The sequence below is a fragment of the Manacus candei genome, unplaced genomic scaffold (genome assembly GCF_025592945.1).
Source record: "Manacus candei isolate 608988 ecotype Guabito, Panama unplaced genomic scaffold, ASM2559294v1 h1tg000152l, whole genome shotgun sequence".
Lineage (NCBI taxonomy): Eukaryota > Metazoa > Chordata > Aves > Passeriformes > Pipridae > Manacus > Manacus candei.
Window position 1 is genome coordinate 1,489,633 of NW_026138200.1, and position 15,053 is coordinate 1,504,685.

Sequence of the window (15,053 nt, forward strand, 5' to 3'; positions counted from 1 at the left end):
CAAAAGGTGGTTGGGCACTGGAACAGGCTCCCCAGGGAGGTGGTCACAGTACCAAGCCTGATGGAGTTCAAAAAGCTTTTGGACAATGCTCTCAGGCATTTGGTGAGATTGTTAGGCCTGTCCTGTGCAGGGCTAGGAGTTGGACTTTGATGATCCTTGTGGGTCCATTACAGCTCAGGAAATTCTGTGATTTTGTGGTATATTTATAATACAAATTTTGCAAGCTTTTAAAATACAAGGTGTTTTCTCTCTTCTGTGTTTAACCACAAGTAGAGGCAAAGAAAAGGAAGATAAAATAGTGAAAGTCCTAATCTAGGAAAGTACAAAAAATTAATTAATTTAGCTTTAGCAGTTTGGTTTTATATCCAGGATTAATGGACATCTGCCACAAATTGTTCTCTGTTCATGCCTTCCTTTCAAATGTTAGAATGGGATAAAATGTTTTCCTCTCACAAGATAGATCCATTCCTATTCATGGGAATCTGAGATACCATTGTGATGAATGCCATGAGAAACTAATAATTCTGGGTGCAGCGTAAGCTTGGGAAGATTTGCACTAAATAAAGGAGTGGCCAGAAACTGAATGAGCAGGGCTGAACAACTGCCCTTTCTGTTAGCTTTCATCCAGCCCATGCACTAAATGAGGCAGGGATCCTGTGGAAAAAAGTACTGAGCCATCATGTAATTATAGACTGGGCACGCAATTAACGATGAATCCACAGAAGGAGTCAGAACTGAGGCTCTGCAAATACAAGCATGTTTATTGCCTCTCCTACCATTTGAGTTCTTCACACTACATGCAAAAGCTTTTCCATGTAGGATGGTCTGGGGCTGCTGAACAGAAGCCATAAGGGTACCCTTTCATGGGTCTGTTAGTCTCCTCAGAAGTTGTCTTATTTGACATAATATATACTCAAACACACTGAGGCACACATGCATATGCACACGTGCTTACACCTGTGTCTGTTATAAAATAATGTAGTGGTAAGGGGTAATCTAAATCATACAGAGAATCTGTGTTCCTCCACTGAATTTCCTCCCCCTTACTAAAGTACTGATCTTTACAGCTGAGACAGATTATGCAAAAGGATCACACATAGAGGAAGGTTTTGTTACTGCTGTAGGAGGAGTAGCCAGGGGATCTGCAATTATGTGGGTTGAGAATATAAACCTCTTACACAGGAACGTGCAGGAGATCAGCTGCATTCCTGCAATCCAGAGCCTGTGGTAACAGCAGAGAAATGCTATAAAGCTACTGAATTAGAGAATTCTTTTTTGCTTTCCCAGTTTTGGTTTTGCTTAACCTGTTTACTGGGACAGCATAGAGATACAACACCAGCTCTGTTTACCTTAACTGGGGTGTTCATGCTGAAGCCTAATTTTTATGTCAATATTTTGATGTTTTCACTGCTGAATGTTTTAGCAGGCACAGCCAAATACACCAGAATGATAGACTGAATTTGGAGAAGGAAAAATATCACATGAACAGCTTTTCTTTTCTTTCTTTATGACTTTTAAAAGAAAATAGAATGAATTACAGGTGAGAAACCCTTAGAATATAGACTACCTAAGTATAGATTTTCCTATCTGACAGATTTTCTGCTTACATTTCACTTTCTGGATAGCAATTATTGACAAATACCATGTTGTATTCGTGCTGCCTTTACAGCAATAAGAATGTTGATTTTCATTCTGTAAGCTGCTCAGTGGTAATTTTCAGAAGTTACTGTGCAGCTACTGTTGCTCTACATGACAGAAGATTGTGTACACACATTTCTCGTCAGAAAGTATGCTTTTATTCAAAAGAATTTCAGAAGAGAGAAAAAAATGCATCCAGTGAATGGCATTGGTAAAATAAAAGAAAACACTTACAATACCACTAGTTTTTTATGTCTAGATGCTGGTTAAATAGCAAATATAAAGGGAGAAAGTAAAGTTTGTGTACAGCTTTTCACTATTTTATCAGTAATTTTAAATACAGTAAAAAAGTAGTTTTTAGGCTATTATCTCCACAGTTATTTTTTTTTTAATATCCCCATATCCCTCCTCTGAGATGTATTCGAATTGTATTTGATTGTATTTAAAACATCAATAAAGGGAATTTTAATGGCTCAGATAAATAGCAATGTAATGTATTTTAAAGCAATGGAGGACAAAAGGCTGAACTCCTAAGAAAAGTTAATTCTTCATTTACAGGTGTGTAACCAATTAATTTGTAATTGAGCTTCCACAAGTAGGAGTCCAAACTAGAGGTGATCTTCATTTAAGTCATTAGTTGAACAGAATCATGCATCTGAGTCATTATCATAGATGTCTGAAATGGAAAAAAAATGCAAAAAATATTAGTATTGTGTATTTTGACTCAAGGAGAAAGTTATTAATTGTAATTGAATGTAGCTACTGTATTGTTTGAAATGTTCAACATACCCTCAGCAACACTGTCATAAATCTCTCCTTCGCTGTAAGTTAAAAAAAAGAAAAACCATACATTTAAATATCGAGACATCAGATATAAATTACTGTTTGCATGCAGATATGAAATAGAGTAGTAGTATGGTACAGACAAGCTATCAAGTAATTAATTTGCTAATTATGAAAGTGCAACCTTTGTGGTGATAGAACAGTGTTTAGCAGGATGGTCAGGTTAGAGGATTTTCAGCAAAGGGTTGACCTGGATATATTTCTTTTTAATATGAAAGGCTGGCTTTTTTAAAAGAGTGGGATTTTTCAATTAAATTTTTAAGCAGCTATTCTCATAGAGGTATTTCCTTAAAAAAATGAAGTACTTCCTTGGTTTTTCTAAATGAACACCAGAAATAAGGAATAAAAAAACCCAGTATGCCCTTGAAATTCTTTTTGTTTCTGTACTTGGCAATTCCATAATTTTGGAGGTGTTTCTTTTTAGGTAATGAATTTAGGTAATGTCTGTAAAAGATACATGCTTCATGAACAGGAATTTTCAAAATATTTCACTTAGATATGTGAAGAAGCCCATGGAAGACAATAAGGCTTTGTGTATATATAAAAACACATATATATTTATATATATATGTTAAAAATTCAAATGTGTGTGTAAGTATTTGGATGCCTCTACATTCTAAATGTGACAATTATAAATGGGACATCTGATTTGATATTTAAGTGTCTCATATAGAGCTTGTTGAAGGAAATGGAAAGGCTTTGTCTGACAAGAGTTTTGGAGTAGAACTGAAATACTGAACTCCATGCAATTATTTGGAGCAACACTGGGCCAAATCTGCTCAATCCTCATAAGACTGAAATAAAATTAAACCTAAAGAAAATTTGATTGATTTTAGTTAAACATTTGAAAAGGACATCAATACACCTAATCACATTAACTTGCAGTTCATTAATAGATTCTAATACTAATAATACTTAATTTATATAATTTTTCATGGTTTAATCAGAGTTTATGGTTATACAATAAGGAAAGAGGCCCTGGCAAATTTCCAGCGTGGATGCATGTGATTAATTCTTGAGAAATTATAACTTCATAAAAATAACTCAATTTTCCAGACTAGAATGACAGACTAAAATAATTACATTTCATTTTTTTTTAACAGAGAGTTTAGAAAAAAATTGACTGTTATAACAATTTTTTCAAAAAAATCACTTTGTACTTACTTTTGAATTAAATTGCTTCTCAAGACATAGCCATCTGTAAAAGTAAAATATATATGCATTAAAGTTAAATTTAAATACTCATTACTTCTGTTGCTAGCACTAGTGAAATGCCTTATTTCTCTTTTATATACTTCAGACAGAAAAACATAATAGATGGATAACAATGTAAAATGGACACATACTTGATGAAGCTTTTACTATATCCAGTGTTTTAGTTATTCTTATTTGCCTGTTTAGTATAACACGGTGTCTTAGACAGGAAATCAGAATACTGTAGTAGCTGTGAGACCAGTTAGGTGTCTACTGTTCTGGATACTTTACATATTCATAAAATGTTGTTTATCTTGTTTCCTCCTTCACAATAATTTTTCTTTTCTGATACACAAGACATGGAAGTATTTTTTTTTCTTTTTTTTAAATACACAGTGATGTCCAGCTACATAATCTCATATTTTTTTTAAGGCTTTTTTATGTCCAAGCCCTAATTCTATTCTATCTGAAATTGTCCTTTCTAAGATCTGTAAATATACTAGTAGGGGGAACCATGCCTTGTAAATGCATGTCAGATACAATAAGCTAGAACTGTTCCCAAAAGCTGATAAGTTATTAGAGTCTTTAACTGGCAAGTGTTTTAATACATAAGAATATCCTATGCTTCCTATATGGAAAATTGGAAAAGCTATCAAAAAAGACTAATACCCCAAATAATCCTGCAAGTAGTAATGAAAAACTTTTATTTAACAACAGTTTTTTGTTTGTGGGTTTTTTTAAGGCAAGCTCCTCTTAGAACACAATAATAAGCAGTTTTTCTTCATAAACAAACATTTGTATAATTCACTTTAACTTGGCATATTTCCATCTTAAAATAGATTGATATCAGATGTTATATAAATCTCAAAGTACATAAGGGGTTTTTTTCTAGAATATGCTATATATAGTGGATTAGTGATTTGATCTGTAAAGGCCATAATACATTTACAAACATGGGATTTTAAAAGAAAACTTCTGTCTTGTGCTAGAGCTGAAGTTGCCTGAAAAGGCATTAATTTTGCGTGATAATATTTTATTTTACGCTTACCTACATTAGCTACTGTTTAAGACTTAACAATTACATGAATTAAAAAACAGTTCTGTGCTTTTAATATTTGATTGCTGCCATATAAGATACAATTTGCTTGATTTGCCTGATTTCTATCTTTGGTGTCATGAAGATTTGATACATACATAAATTCGTTTATAACAGTTTCCTACTAAAGCTGTTGAGCTGCAAGTAATCTTCAAAAGTCAAAGAATCCAGTGCTCCAGGTTTTCAGTCACCTGAATATTGTCTCAGGTTGAATGCCAGCTGGAACCCATTGAGGAAGCTCTGTCTAATCAGGATTTTTTTAGCCTGGTTGTCCTTCCCCAGATTTTATTATCTGGGATAAAGTAATGGAAATGGATTAATTTTTTTTTTTTTAAAGATGTCGTCTTTTTAAAGTTCTCTGTAGGACAGTCCAATAGTTTCCATTACTTCTGAAGTCTCCAGGGAATAATTTAAAATGATTTGGCTAAATCATTCTAATCTTCTGAAATACACCAAAGTAAAGCTTCTTCACTCACCATCATGGCATACAAACCCAGTGTGCTTGCAAGTCATGTGCATGTGACTGTGCTTAGATCATGGTAAAGCACAATCTAAGTTTTGATGGTCCCTGGCCCTCAAATAGGTGAGAAATACAGCTCCTGCTGATCTCACAGCCTTTCAGAGTTACTAATCCCAAGCTATATGTCCAAAGTTTCAGTTTCTAACTAATTCATTAATTTTTATAGGGCTTCCAAATAGGGAACAAGCCAGCAGGTCAGCACACTCTGTGTTAATTACTTCGCACCACTGAAAGCTATGACACATCGTGCCAGCTGGTCATTTGCATCATAAAGGAAGCTCAGAGAGGACAAAAACTTTCAGGCAATGAAATCCATTTATATCCTAATGTTTAAGCAAAATCTATGAACCTGAATTAAAAGTTTTTGTGTATTTAAAGATGTATGTGTTCAGACTAAGAAGGAATTTAAAAGGGTAAATGAAAATCGGTTCTTTGTTTCACTTTTGACATTTCAAATAATTTAATAACAAAATAAGTGATAGCAGAATGTGTTCCTAAGATCACCAGCCCTTGCTTGAAAAGGTGTAAACACATTACAGTATAATTTGTAATTTTTTTTAACTGTTGGAAGAGGCTTGAAGCTATGGAAGTGCTTCAGAAGTTAATGATTAAATCAAAGAACTCGTGCAAGAAAGTAACAAAGTCATCTCTAATTGCTGATTTTCAGTCTATCTGGCCTTCTGAAGGTAAAATCATAGCTTTAAGATCTGAGGAACTTGATCAATCACAGCAAATAACCAAAACTGTCATGCATTTACTGAAGTAGAATTCAAACTTCACTAACTAATGTGGAAATTGACAGAGATCTCTTCAGAGGTTTCCAGGGAGGATATTTTTATTTGTTTTGCTCTTTTATGCATAGCAAAGCAGTAGCTCCTGTCATTATTTGAAAGGCTTTGAGACTACGAGAGGAAAACAGTCAACATGAACTACTTTCTACTTTGTTATTAGCTTGATTCAAAAAATGGAGCTTTGAAAGCTGTTTTTTTGGGAAGTGGCTTTACTAGTGAAATCCATATTTTGAAAAACATATGTGTGTTATGCAAGAAATTCTTCCTCACCCTGCAGGCCTGCCAGGAAGAAGGCTGTACTCCAGACTGTAAGAGTTGAGTATAGAGGGGAAAAAAATATCAGGAAAGTGCTTGAATCCCCTTCAGAGGTTTATAGCATTGGACTCTGTTCTACATAGGTCAGAAGTAAAAAGTAAAAATGAGTGAGAAAATGCTACTTGTTCAAAGGATACTTTGAACCTAGGCTGTTCCAGCACAAAATGAATTTTTGTTAGGAGATTTGAAAAGTATTGTAACTTAAGAAATCGAAACCATCAGGAGATGGTCCGGAATTCTTCAAAAATGCAAAAACTTCTGCCAATGCAAACCATAGCCAGAGGTTTCAAAGAAACACTGGAAGGCTTCATGCAGCTCCCAGAACAAGCAGACATGCCAACAAGGACATATGCCTTGGATCAGCTAGAGGCTAGGTGGAAGACTACTAAGCAATATTCCCCCCAGCCTGTTGAAAAGATTAAACTGCATCTCTTGCAACCAAAAGTAAGAATATTGTTACTGATTTTCTCTTGGCTGCAATCAATGAGGAAGTGCTATCCAAAGGTACAGTGAGGACTTTACTAGCCACTGTGGGGTATCATAGCTATACTCGTTTTGGCAAAGAGGGAAAGACAGAAGCAACAGAAACATCTGCTGATCCTAGTTGATGCAAAGCAAAATTTCTGTAATCAAGTTGTCTATTTTTCTCATATTCGTATATCTTGCTCCTTGGAGTGTTTTAGTTCCTTTTAAGGCAAGCTGCTCTTAAAACATGGTAATGAAATAAAAACAATCTGCCTCTTGTCAACTACCAGACAAGGTAAAAGACAAGTACTAGATTCTACTTGGATATGTTGTGGAAGAGAGTTTTCACATATTCCAACTCAATCATTCTTTGATAATTTGATATGTGCTGCAGTTGTTTCATAAAACTTACATTCTCCTTTTTCATTGCGGCACAGGACCTTGGTGTCATCCGTACTTTCTATAATATCAAGAGACTCTCCCGGTTTAATATGTAATTCTTTAGATCCCCATCTTTTTTTAGGCAAATTCTGAACCGCAGTAGTAGAAAAAAGAACTTTTATTTTACCTACAAACTGAAAAAAAAGAAAAATGCTGGTTAAAAATCATTAATGTACAGCTTGTGCTCATGCATTTTTTACTAAATTTTCTAAAATTAGGCAAATATTTGTATATGCTATGTAGTATGGGCCCATGCTTGCAGATGCTCAGACCACTATTATTACAAGTAGTAATACCTCATCTTTCAAAGGATTAAGGGACACAAATGAGAGCATGCCATATAGATATTTTAGTTTTTATATTTTGTGAAAAAAAACTTACTTTGAACAAAACTTACTTTGAATTTTTTCCGGAATTCTTTCTCTTTTCTTTCCATCTGTTCATGCTTTTGTACATCTTTTTCATCCGATTTCCTTTTTCCAAAGCTTGCTACTTTTGATGAACTAAAGCAAGAGGTTACAGACAAAACCAAATCAGCAACACATCTGAGGTATTGGAAAGCTTTCCGATAATTTTGATGAAAATGCATTTTCCTTCATGTGGCTTCATCATGTTTTTGTTGCTCTGTAAAACTAGTGCAGGTAATACAATACAGATTTTATTTCAAAATTAATAAAAAGCTGGAGTTGTCTTTTGTGTTTTTCTCTGATGTTAATGTATCTATCACATAAGCGAATATTGAGGTATTGAGTATTTAAGTATTGAGTATTTAAATATCTGTCTGCTACAGCACTTTAGAATTTCTCAGCAAGGAGCAATTTTTATGAAGTCTGTGTATCTTTTGGCAGTAAGCTGAATAACAGTGTATCTCACTGTGGAGGCAGCTGGAACATCTTAGCCTTACATATGTTAGTCCTATATGGCCATAAAAAACCTTGCTGCACCAGAGAATCTGCATTACATAACCCATTTCAGGTTCTGTTGGTTTTTTTCCACATCCCTGATAGTGTTGACTTCTGCCAAGAATCATGGAAGTGTTTCATGCCCTAACTGTCCTTTCTGATGCTGTATCTGGGACTGTAAAGTCTCATTCTCCTTTTTGTTCCTTGCTGATCTCTGTAGGAGTTGTGGATGACAGTTTCATTAGTGATGAGTGTTTGTGTGTGTGTGTATGTGAACTAATCTAGACTTAGTTTAGAACGGCCACATATTTTCCTTTGGATACACAGGCCTAAGAGTTCTCTCTGTTTTAACGTCTCCAGACTAGATTATCATAGTCCACTCTGTTGCTCCACCTGAGTGGAGTAAGTGACACCAGAATGCATCATTTTGCAGTCACCATCACAGATGCATCTGTGCTCATAACACGTCTATGCTCCAGAGATGACCATAATTTTCTGATCCAGGATAAAAGTCTTCCTAGCTGAACTTTACACCTCCAGATGTGTTTCATACTTATAACACAGAGCCCTGTCTCCTTTTCTCTCAAAATACTGGAGCAGCTGAGATCAAGTATGTATCCTAACAGTCCCCAAATTTTGATAGAAGAAGAACTATGTGCAGAGAATCTACGTTGAAAAGTACCTTTAAGCCATGCATCCATTTCTACCTCTTACTTTTTCTATGGTCTAATTATTGTTCCAATCTGAAATGGAGGAAAGAGCATTCAACTGCCATTTAGTTTTTGAGAACTACAAAACCTGACAACACTAAGTAAAGCAGACATTAACAGCAGTCTGTCTCTAGTAAATACTTTAAAAATGTCTCTCAATGTATTAGATTTCTAATCATAATATTTCCACTTACGTATCATCAAGCGGCGGTGGAGGGAAGTCCGAAGAATCCACATCATCATACACATCCTCTCCACAATCTGAAATAATAGTGTTTAGGAGAATGAAATGTTATTATGTGAAACTTAAGAAGTGAATACACTGTGTTACAGTCTATGGTATTTTACTGAAGTTGACAAGAAAATAAGGCAAGTACTGTAGCCATTTACTGTCTATAGTAACTGTGGATTCTCTGTTTAGCACAATCTACTGTGCGACACCACCCAATCTTTTCAAATTAAGACTCTTTAATAGCAATAGCCAGTAGTCACTGAAATTTTAATCTTCTGAAGTTTAAGCAAGTTTTAGCACATGATGGCTAATGCAATAGCCTTTAATCTTCACTTTAATTAATCCATGTCCCACTATAGTGCATCAAAATGTATTTTTGGAATTTGATTTTAACATATATTCAAGGACTTGTAGAGCACTCTTGTCAATACAACATTGCTTAAAAGTGGATATGAATCACGTGTATGTTAGTTTTTAGGTCATATTGCAACATCAAAGAAGCGAAAAAAATCTTAGCCCAGGAATATTCTTTGAACCACATTCAGTGTATTTGTAGAGAGGAAGCAATTCTTTAACTCATCAAATCAATGCCTAGAGAAATCAGTAGGTTATAAAAGGTTTAGAACTCAGTTCTAGAAACAGCCTCAAAAATTGGAAGAAGTTGCTTTTTATTCCATGGCTGAGCCAATGGTTATGAGTTATATATTATTTTACAGGGATACTGCAAGTGATAAAAGTAACAGCAAGCACCTCTTTTTACTTTTGAAGTCTTTTACTGAGTGCTTCTTTCCAAGTGTATCTGTTCAAATCAAGTTCCAATAAAATGAACTAGTGTAAATCTCAGATAGAAAAATCACATTAAATGTATTAAATTGTTTTCTAGAGAGCTTGCAATGTATATGTATCTCCTTGTCTGTAGCCAATCAGTCACAATATTTGAAATTTGTTTACTAGAACTGGGTAAGCAATAGGAAATCCTGTTTCCTTCCTTGGATGTATTTTTGTGACTAGAATGATACAGAGCAATGTATACAGAAAAAAAGGATCAGGAATCAATAGAGAGACTGAACAATAGACCATTAATTACCTTTTCCAGGCAGCTTTGTTGAAGAAGATGTGCTGGGGAGGGGAGGTGAAAGAAAGCTTATTAAGTATTTATAGCATATTCATAGGCTTTTTTTGTAACCTAAATAATCTAAAAAATTGCGACACCAGGGCTCCAAATAATCTCCAGAAATTTTGAGGTGCCACCGACACCACCAATGCTTCGGGACTAAATGTATTTTTACCACTGAATCAAAGTAAACTTTTTCAGAACTGAATGACTGAGGCAGGTGGTAAAAGCAGCAGTTGCTGATCTAACCTCTAGGTAAGATGAGTAGAAGACAATCTTTGCATTTTTCTGTTTGGAATATTATTCCTAAAATTTGGATTAATGGGTCTAGATTTACCAGTTTATCTCAGGTACATTGTACTGGTAAGCAAAGTACATTTTAACTGAGGACACAGCAAATTTGCATCACCAGAGTGGCACAAAGATGATGGATTATTTTGGTGCTCTTCACTGAAAAGAAAATTTGGCATATTTTAGTTACCAGACTTTTGCAAAAAATATGGCTTGTTAAGAGAATAATTATGCAGGTGAAAAGAAAGCTCAGTGTTTTTGCAGAAAAGTATCATCCTGAGCTGCAATTTTATGCATGATTCATTAGGCTGCTGTGAGGACATGTTAGTAGCATATGATCAATGCTTTATTAGAATTAGTTAATGTGCACTGTGATTTCCTGGCAGACTCTTACAATAAATTTCCATTATCTTCTGCCTCATTGACTTTGGTTGTTTTTTCTCGTATACTTTTCTTTTTGTCATCTTTGACCTTTAGCCTCTTCAAGATTCCCCAGGACCAGATACCATTCTTATCTTCATCCTGTGATACAGACCTTTGGAGTATGCATGCGATTATCACAATGTCAAATGTAATGTTCTTTTTAAAAGGCCCAGTTTAAATTCTTCATTAATGCACATAATTATCATTAATGCCAACAATGTATATATACCATGAAGTGAGGTCACTTACCCAAATGGTAAAATGCTAAACTAGAAATATGTACGTTATGTTACTTGTAGATACTGAGATATATTCATAGTATATATATTAATCTAGTGGCTTACTGTTTTCATGCTGTTACTCAGCTAGCTAGCCATTTAGTTTGTTATTTTCATTTCAGACCTATTCTGTCTACTTGGGGATTTGGAGATTTTCATGATTGCAACTGCTTTTGCTGACTTACTAAAATTAATTACAGAACAAAATTTCTCCAAAGACAGAAGAACTGTTTTAGTTTAGCTTCACTAATTCATACTGATATATAACCACTTGCTGATCATCCTAATACTTGCTAATTATTACGTCTAATTAAAAAATACTAAAACCTGAAAACATTCTGTTAAAGTAGAAAATTATTTAAATTATATAAAACCTTACCTTGCTATGGGATCTCCATCATCAATTTCATCGTAAATATCTTGATTAGAAGGAGGAAGAGGTGGGAACACATCTTTAACAGATGAAACAATGAATTAATGCAAATATATTTAATGCTGCAGAATAGGGTATTCATTACAGGCCTCTTGACTATATTAGACATGTATGCAGTTTAGGTAATATCCTTGTAAATGGAATATTTCTGTAAACCAGCACAGTCTGTTTATTAAAACAGTGATTTAGACTTATCTCAGTTGGGAATGCCATCCACAGAATTTTAATGTGGCACTACCCATCACAAGAGCATGGATACTGAATACGTATGCTTCTACACTGTAGTCAATGAAATTCTAAATGGCTGATTCGGCCCAGACACTAGGATGACTTTTAAATTTTTATGTGTGACTCAAGTGATAACTGAAGATGCCAGACCAATACTCTTAGTAAGGGACATCTTGTCTTCATCCATGGAAGTCAGAGATAAGTGCAACGTAAGCTCCCCATTTTGGCCTCAGTTTTGACCTTTGGGCCCCACCTCCTTCAGTGCAGAGTTAGCTCAGTTTGCATGTGCAATTCCAGCCATCGGTCAGAGCAATCACTGAAATCTGTACTTAGCTGGCAGCAGCTCCATTCAGTACTGCCAGGGGATGCTTCTGCCATGACCAGTATCTAAACTCTAAGCTGAGAAGATGAGCTGTGCTCTTGTGATCAGCAGAGAATGCTATATAAATATATAGGCTACCAAAGGGGAAACCGGGTTTGAATGTGTGTTCTTAAAGCGTGGAGCTCCTGCATCTGGGACTCCAGTGTATTACTGTAACTGAAGTTGCCCTTAACTCTGTTAGCAAAATGCAGCTTTATTTGGTAGTATTACTGGCTTTTTCAGAACCAGAATTCTCCAGCGCAGAAACCCTTGCTCATCTTAGTATTTTGACAGCTATATCTGTGCTGTTTTGTGGGATGATTTACCTCCACACACACACAAAACCCAAGTTTGGTCATCTGTCTTGCTAGTGATTCACAGTATCTGAAGACAAAACTTCTATCTCACTCAAGTTCCTGTTAAGTGGTGGGGAAGGTAATTTGGCTACTATACTTCCTTGTTTGTTGCCCGTTAGCAAACATTTAATATGCTTATGGGTAATTAGTGCATTATCTGGAAGCTGTAAAAAATACACACTAACAACTCCCCCAAAATGTTTATGTAGAACTTACTTCCAGTTCCACTATTGTCAGAACCTAGGCTGGAAAAGCAAACAAAAGACATTTTAGAGAAGAGCAGTCATCCTTGAGTAAAAGAAAACATCATGATCACCCATCCCTTTTTCAGTTATTAATTCTAAAACTTTCGGCACTCATGTTCATGTCAGCTGAACATTACCAGTTCTGCACTGGAAGCTCAGACACATGCTTGTGTTTTCTATGTGGGGAATAACTAAATGTGCCAGCTCTTCCTTTCTGTCTGCTTTCACCACACTCACATCAATTTCTTACAGTCAAATAAGTAGTTTGTATTCTTACTAATGCCAAAGAAAATGTGTAATCTAGTTCAGACATGAACTAGGGCCTAGATGAAGAAAAATTAACTCTTAGTAGATTCTGGTAAAGCAGGAAAAATGCTTCATTTTTTTTTTTTTCTGGGAAGTAATTAGTTACAAATCATAAAAGAGTGCTTTAATACATCGCTCAAAGGAATTGAAAGGGGAATAAGAGGGTTATCAGTACGATCCTTAGTATTTTATAAGTAAAGCTGTGAAGCAAATTCTTTATTTTCACAAATCAGTGCAGATATTTCAAGCCAGTGAAGGTGCACTTTTTCATATAAGCAGAATATTGGGTCCTAATTGTTAGCAATTGTTAGCAATTTCCAATGAAGTGTCATTTTCAACGAAATGCAAATTGATGTCTACAGCTATAATGATTTACTATATTTAGAATATATTTTATATTCTTGTTCATATCTTTAAACTAAAGTACAAAATATGCCTTTGGGTCATATGATAATTTATGTTGGAAGTGACCTCAGGGGGTCATGTAGTCTAACTTGATGGGAATAAAAATATAATCCAACTGAACACTACAGAGTGCATCCAGACCCTTTAGATTTGTTCCCTATGAGGGATCTTCTTGAAATGAAATGTTAAACAAATTAATTTATTGCTCAACTAGCTTTCATTGGGTACAATTTAAACCTCTAACTGCATGTTTCTAACATTTCAAAGTTTCTGTGTTAGCCCAGTGTTCTAATAGTAGTTGAAAAAACCCTGAGAGGTTCACAGTAGCTGAGATTACTTCCAAGTTAGAGTCTTACTTAAAACCATACATCGAACCAAGTTATCTGTCAAACTTTTGCGCCAAGAACTCCTGAAATACGACAGCCGTGATCACTTATTAATTTTCGAATATTAGCAATACTGCTGATAATGAGCTAATACTATTTGGTCAAGAGATTTTTTTTAGAATGGTATTCTTACAGTGGTTTCAAAACATGTTGATGTATGTCAGACCTTCCAATAATTCATGCTCAAGAACTTAACAGAATGCTATTAATCACCAGAGAAGATAAAAATGTCAAAATACAGCTTAAAAGATTTAATGAATCTGAGCAAATCATTCATCCTTCCAAGTTCCTTGGAATACACTATTATTTTAGTACACAACAGTGTCAGTATTATTGTTTGCTTTTACATTCAACAGATTTTCTAAATACCTTGCATTGAGATGGTTAATTGTGATTCTTGCCATAGTGAGAAGGATTGGCCAAAGATACTTTTGCAATAAAGTAACTATTGCTGAGATTACCTAAAATGTAAAACAACTAACTCAAGTCTCCTCGCTAGGTCACGAAGCCATGAGGCCAATGTGCAGGGAGGAAAACTGATATGGAGCAAGCTGGCGAAGTATCAGATTTGTTGCTTAAGAATGTCAGCCTGAAAGCAGACTTTTCCAAGTGCTGTTTCTGGAGCTCAGTGGGAATGTTCTATCAACTGAGGATCAGCTGCACTCAGCAGGCAGCCAGCTTCAGTCCTTTTATTCTATGTAGGCCTACAAAGTTAGGAAGCCTCATGGGAAGCAGTGAAAGCAGGGGTAATGGCTGTTTCAAGATGGTTGTCCTACATATGGAAATTCTTTGCAGCTGTATGCAGATACCTTGTCCCAGGCTATGTGTTCCTGCACATCTGGACACATAGTGGAGATTGAGCACTAGTTTGTTGCATCACATTTCAGAAGCAGGCTTTTATGTGAGGCCTGGTAATGGAGGGTACCACTGTCATGCTAGGTTGTGTGATAGCCTTGACTCCTGTCACAAGGTCACTAGGATATTTCCCAGCCTGCAAATCTGATCTGCTGCTGGAGGTGGCACTTAGAGAAATGTACGAAGAAGATCTTAACTGCAGATCTGTTTGACATGAAAAAGATG

General features: G+C 35.3%; 1 protein-coding gene across 5 annotated transcripts in view; it reads right to left on the bottom strand.

Moving 5' to 3' along the window:
* Positions 1-1,716: 1,716 nt before the first annotated feature.
* FYB1 (FYN binding protein 1) overlaps positions 1,717-15,053 on the bottom strand; it is a 53,237-nt gene continuing 39,900 nt past the window's right edge. For 3 of the 5 annotated variants that reach the window (XM_051772352.1, XM_051772353.1, XM_051772351.1), the window contains exons 10-19: positions 12,848-12,876; positions 11,633-11,705; positions 10,947-11,087; positions 10,235-10,266; positions 9,110-9,176; positions 7,701-7,806; positions 7,275-7,437; positions 3,646-3,679; positions 2,428-2,459; positions 1,717-2,314 (exon numbers count right to left, since the gene is read on the bottom strand). In XM_051772352.1, the coding sequence (XP_051628312.1) occupies positions 2,286-2,314; positions 2,428-2,459; positions 3,646-3,679; positions 7,275-7,437; positions 7,701-7,806; positions 9,110-9,176; positions 10,235-10,266; positions 10,947-11,087; positions 11,633-11,705; positions 12,848-12,876 (706 nt within the window). In that variant the 3' untranslated portion in view covers positions 1,717-2,285. Of the gene's footprint in view, positions 2,315-2,427; positions 2,460-3,645; positions 3,680-7,274; positions 7,438-7,700; positions 7,807-9,109; positions 9,177-10,234; positions 10,267-10,946; positions 11,088-11,632; positions 11,706-12,847; positions 12,877-15,053 lie in introns of those variants that run through there. The other 2 variants (XM_051772354.1, XM_051772355.1) reach the window with 2 other exon arrangements.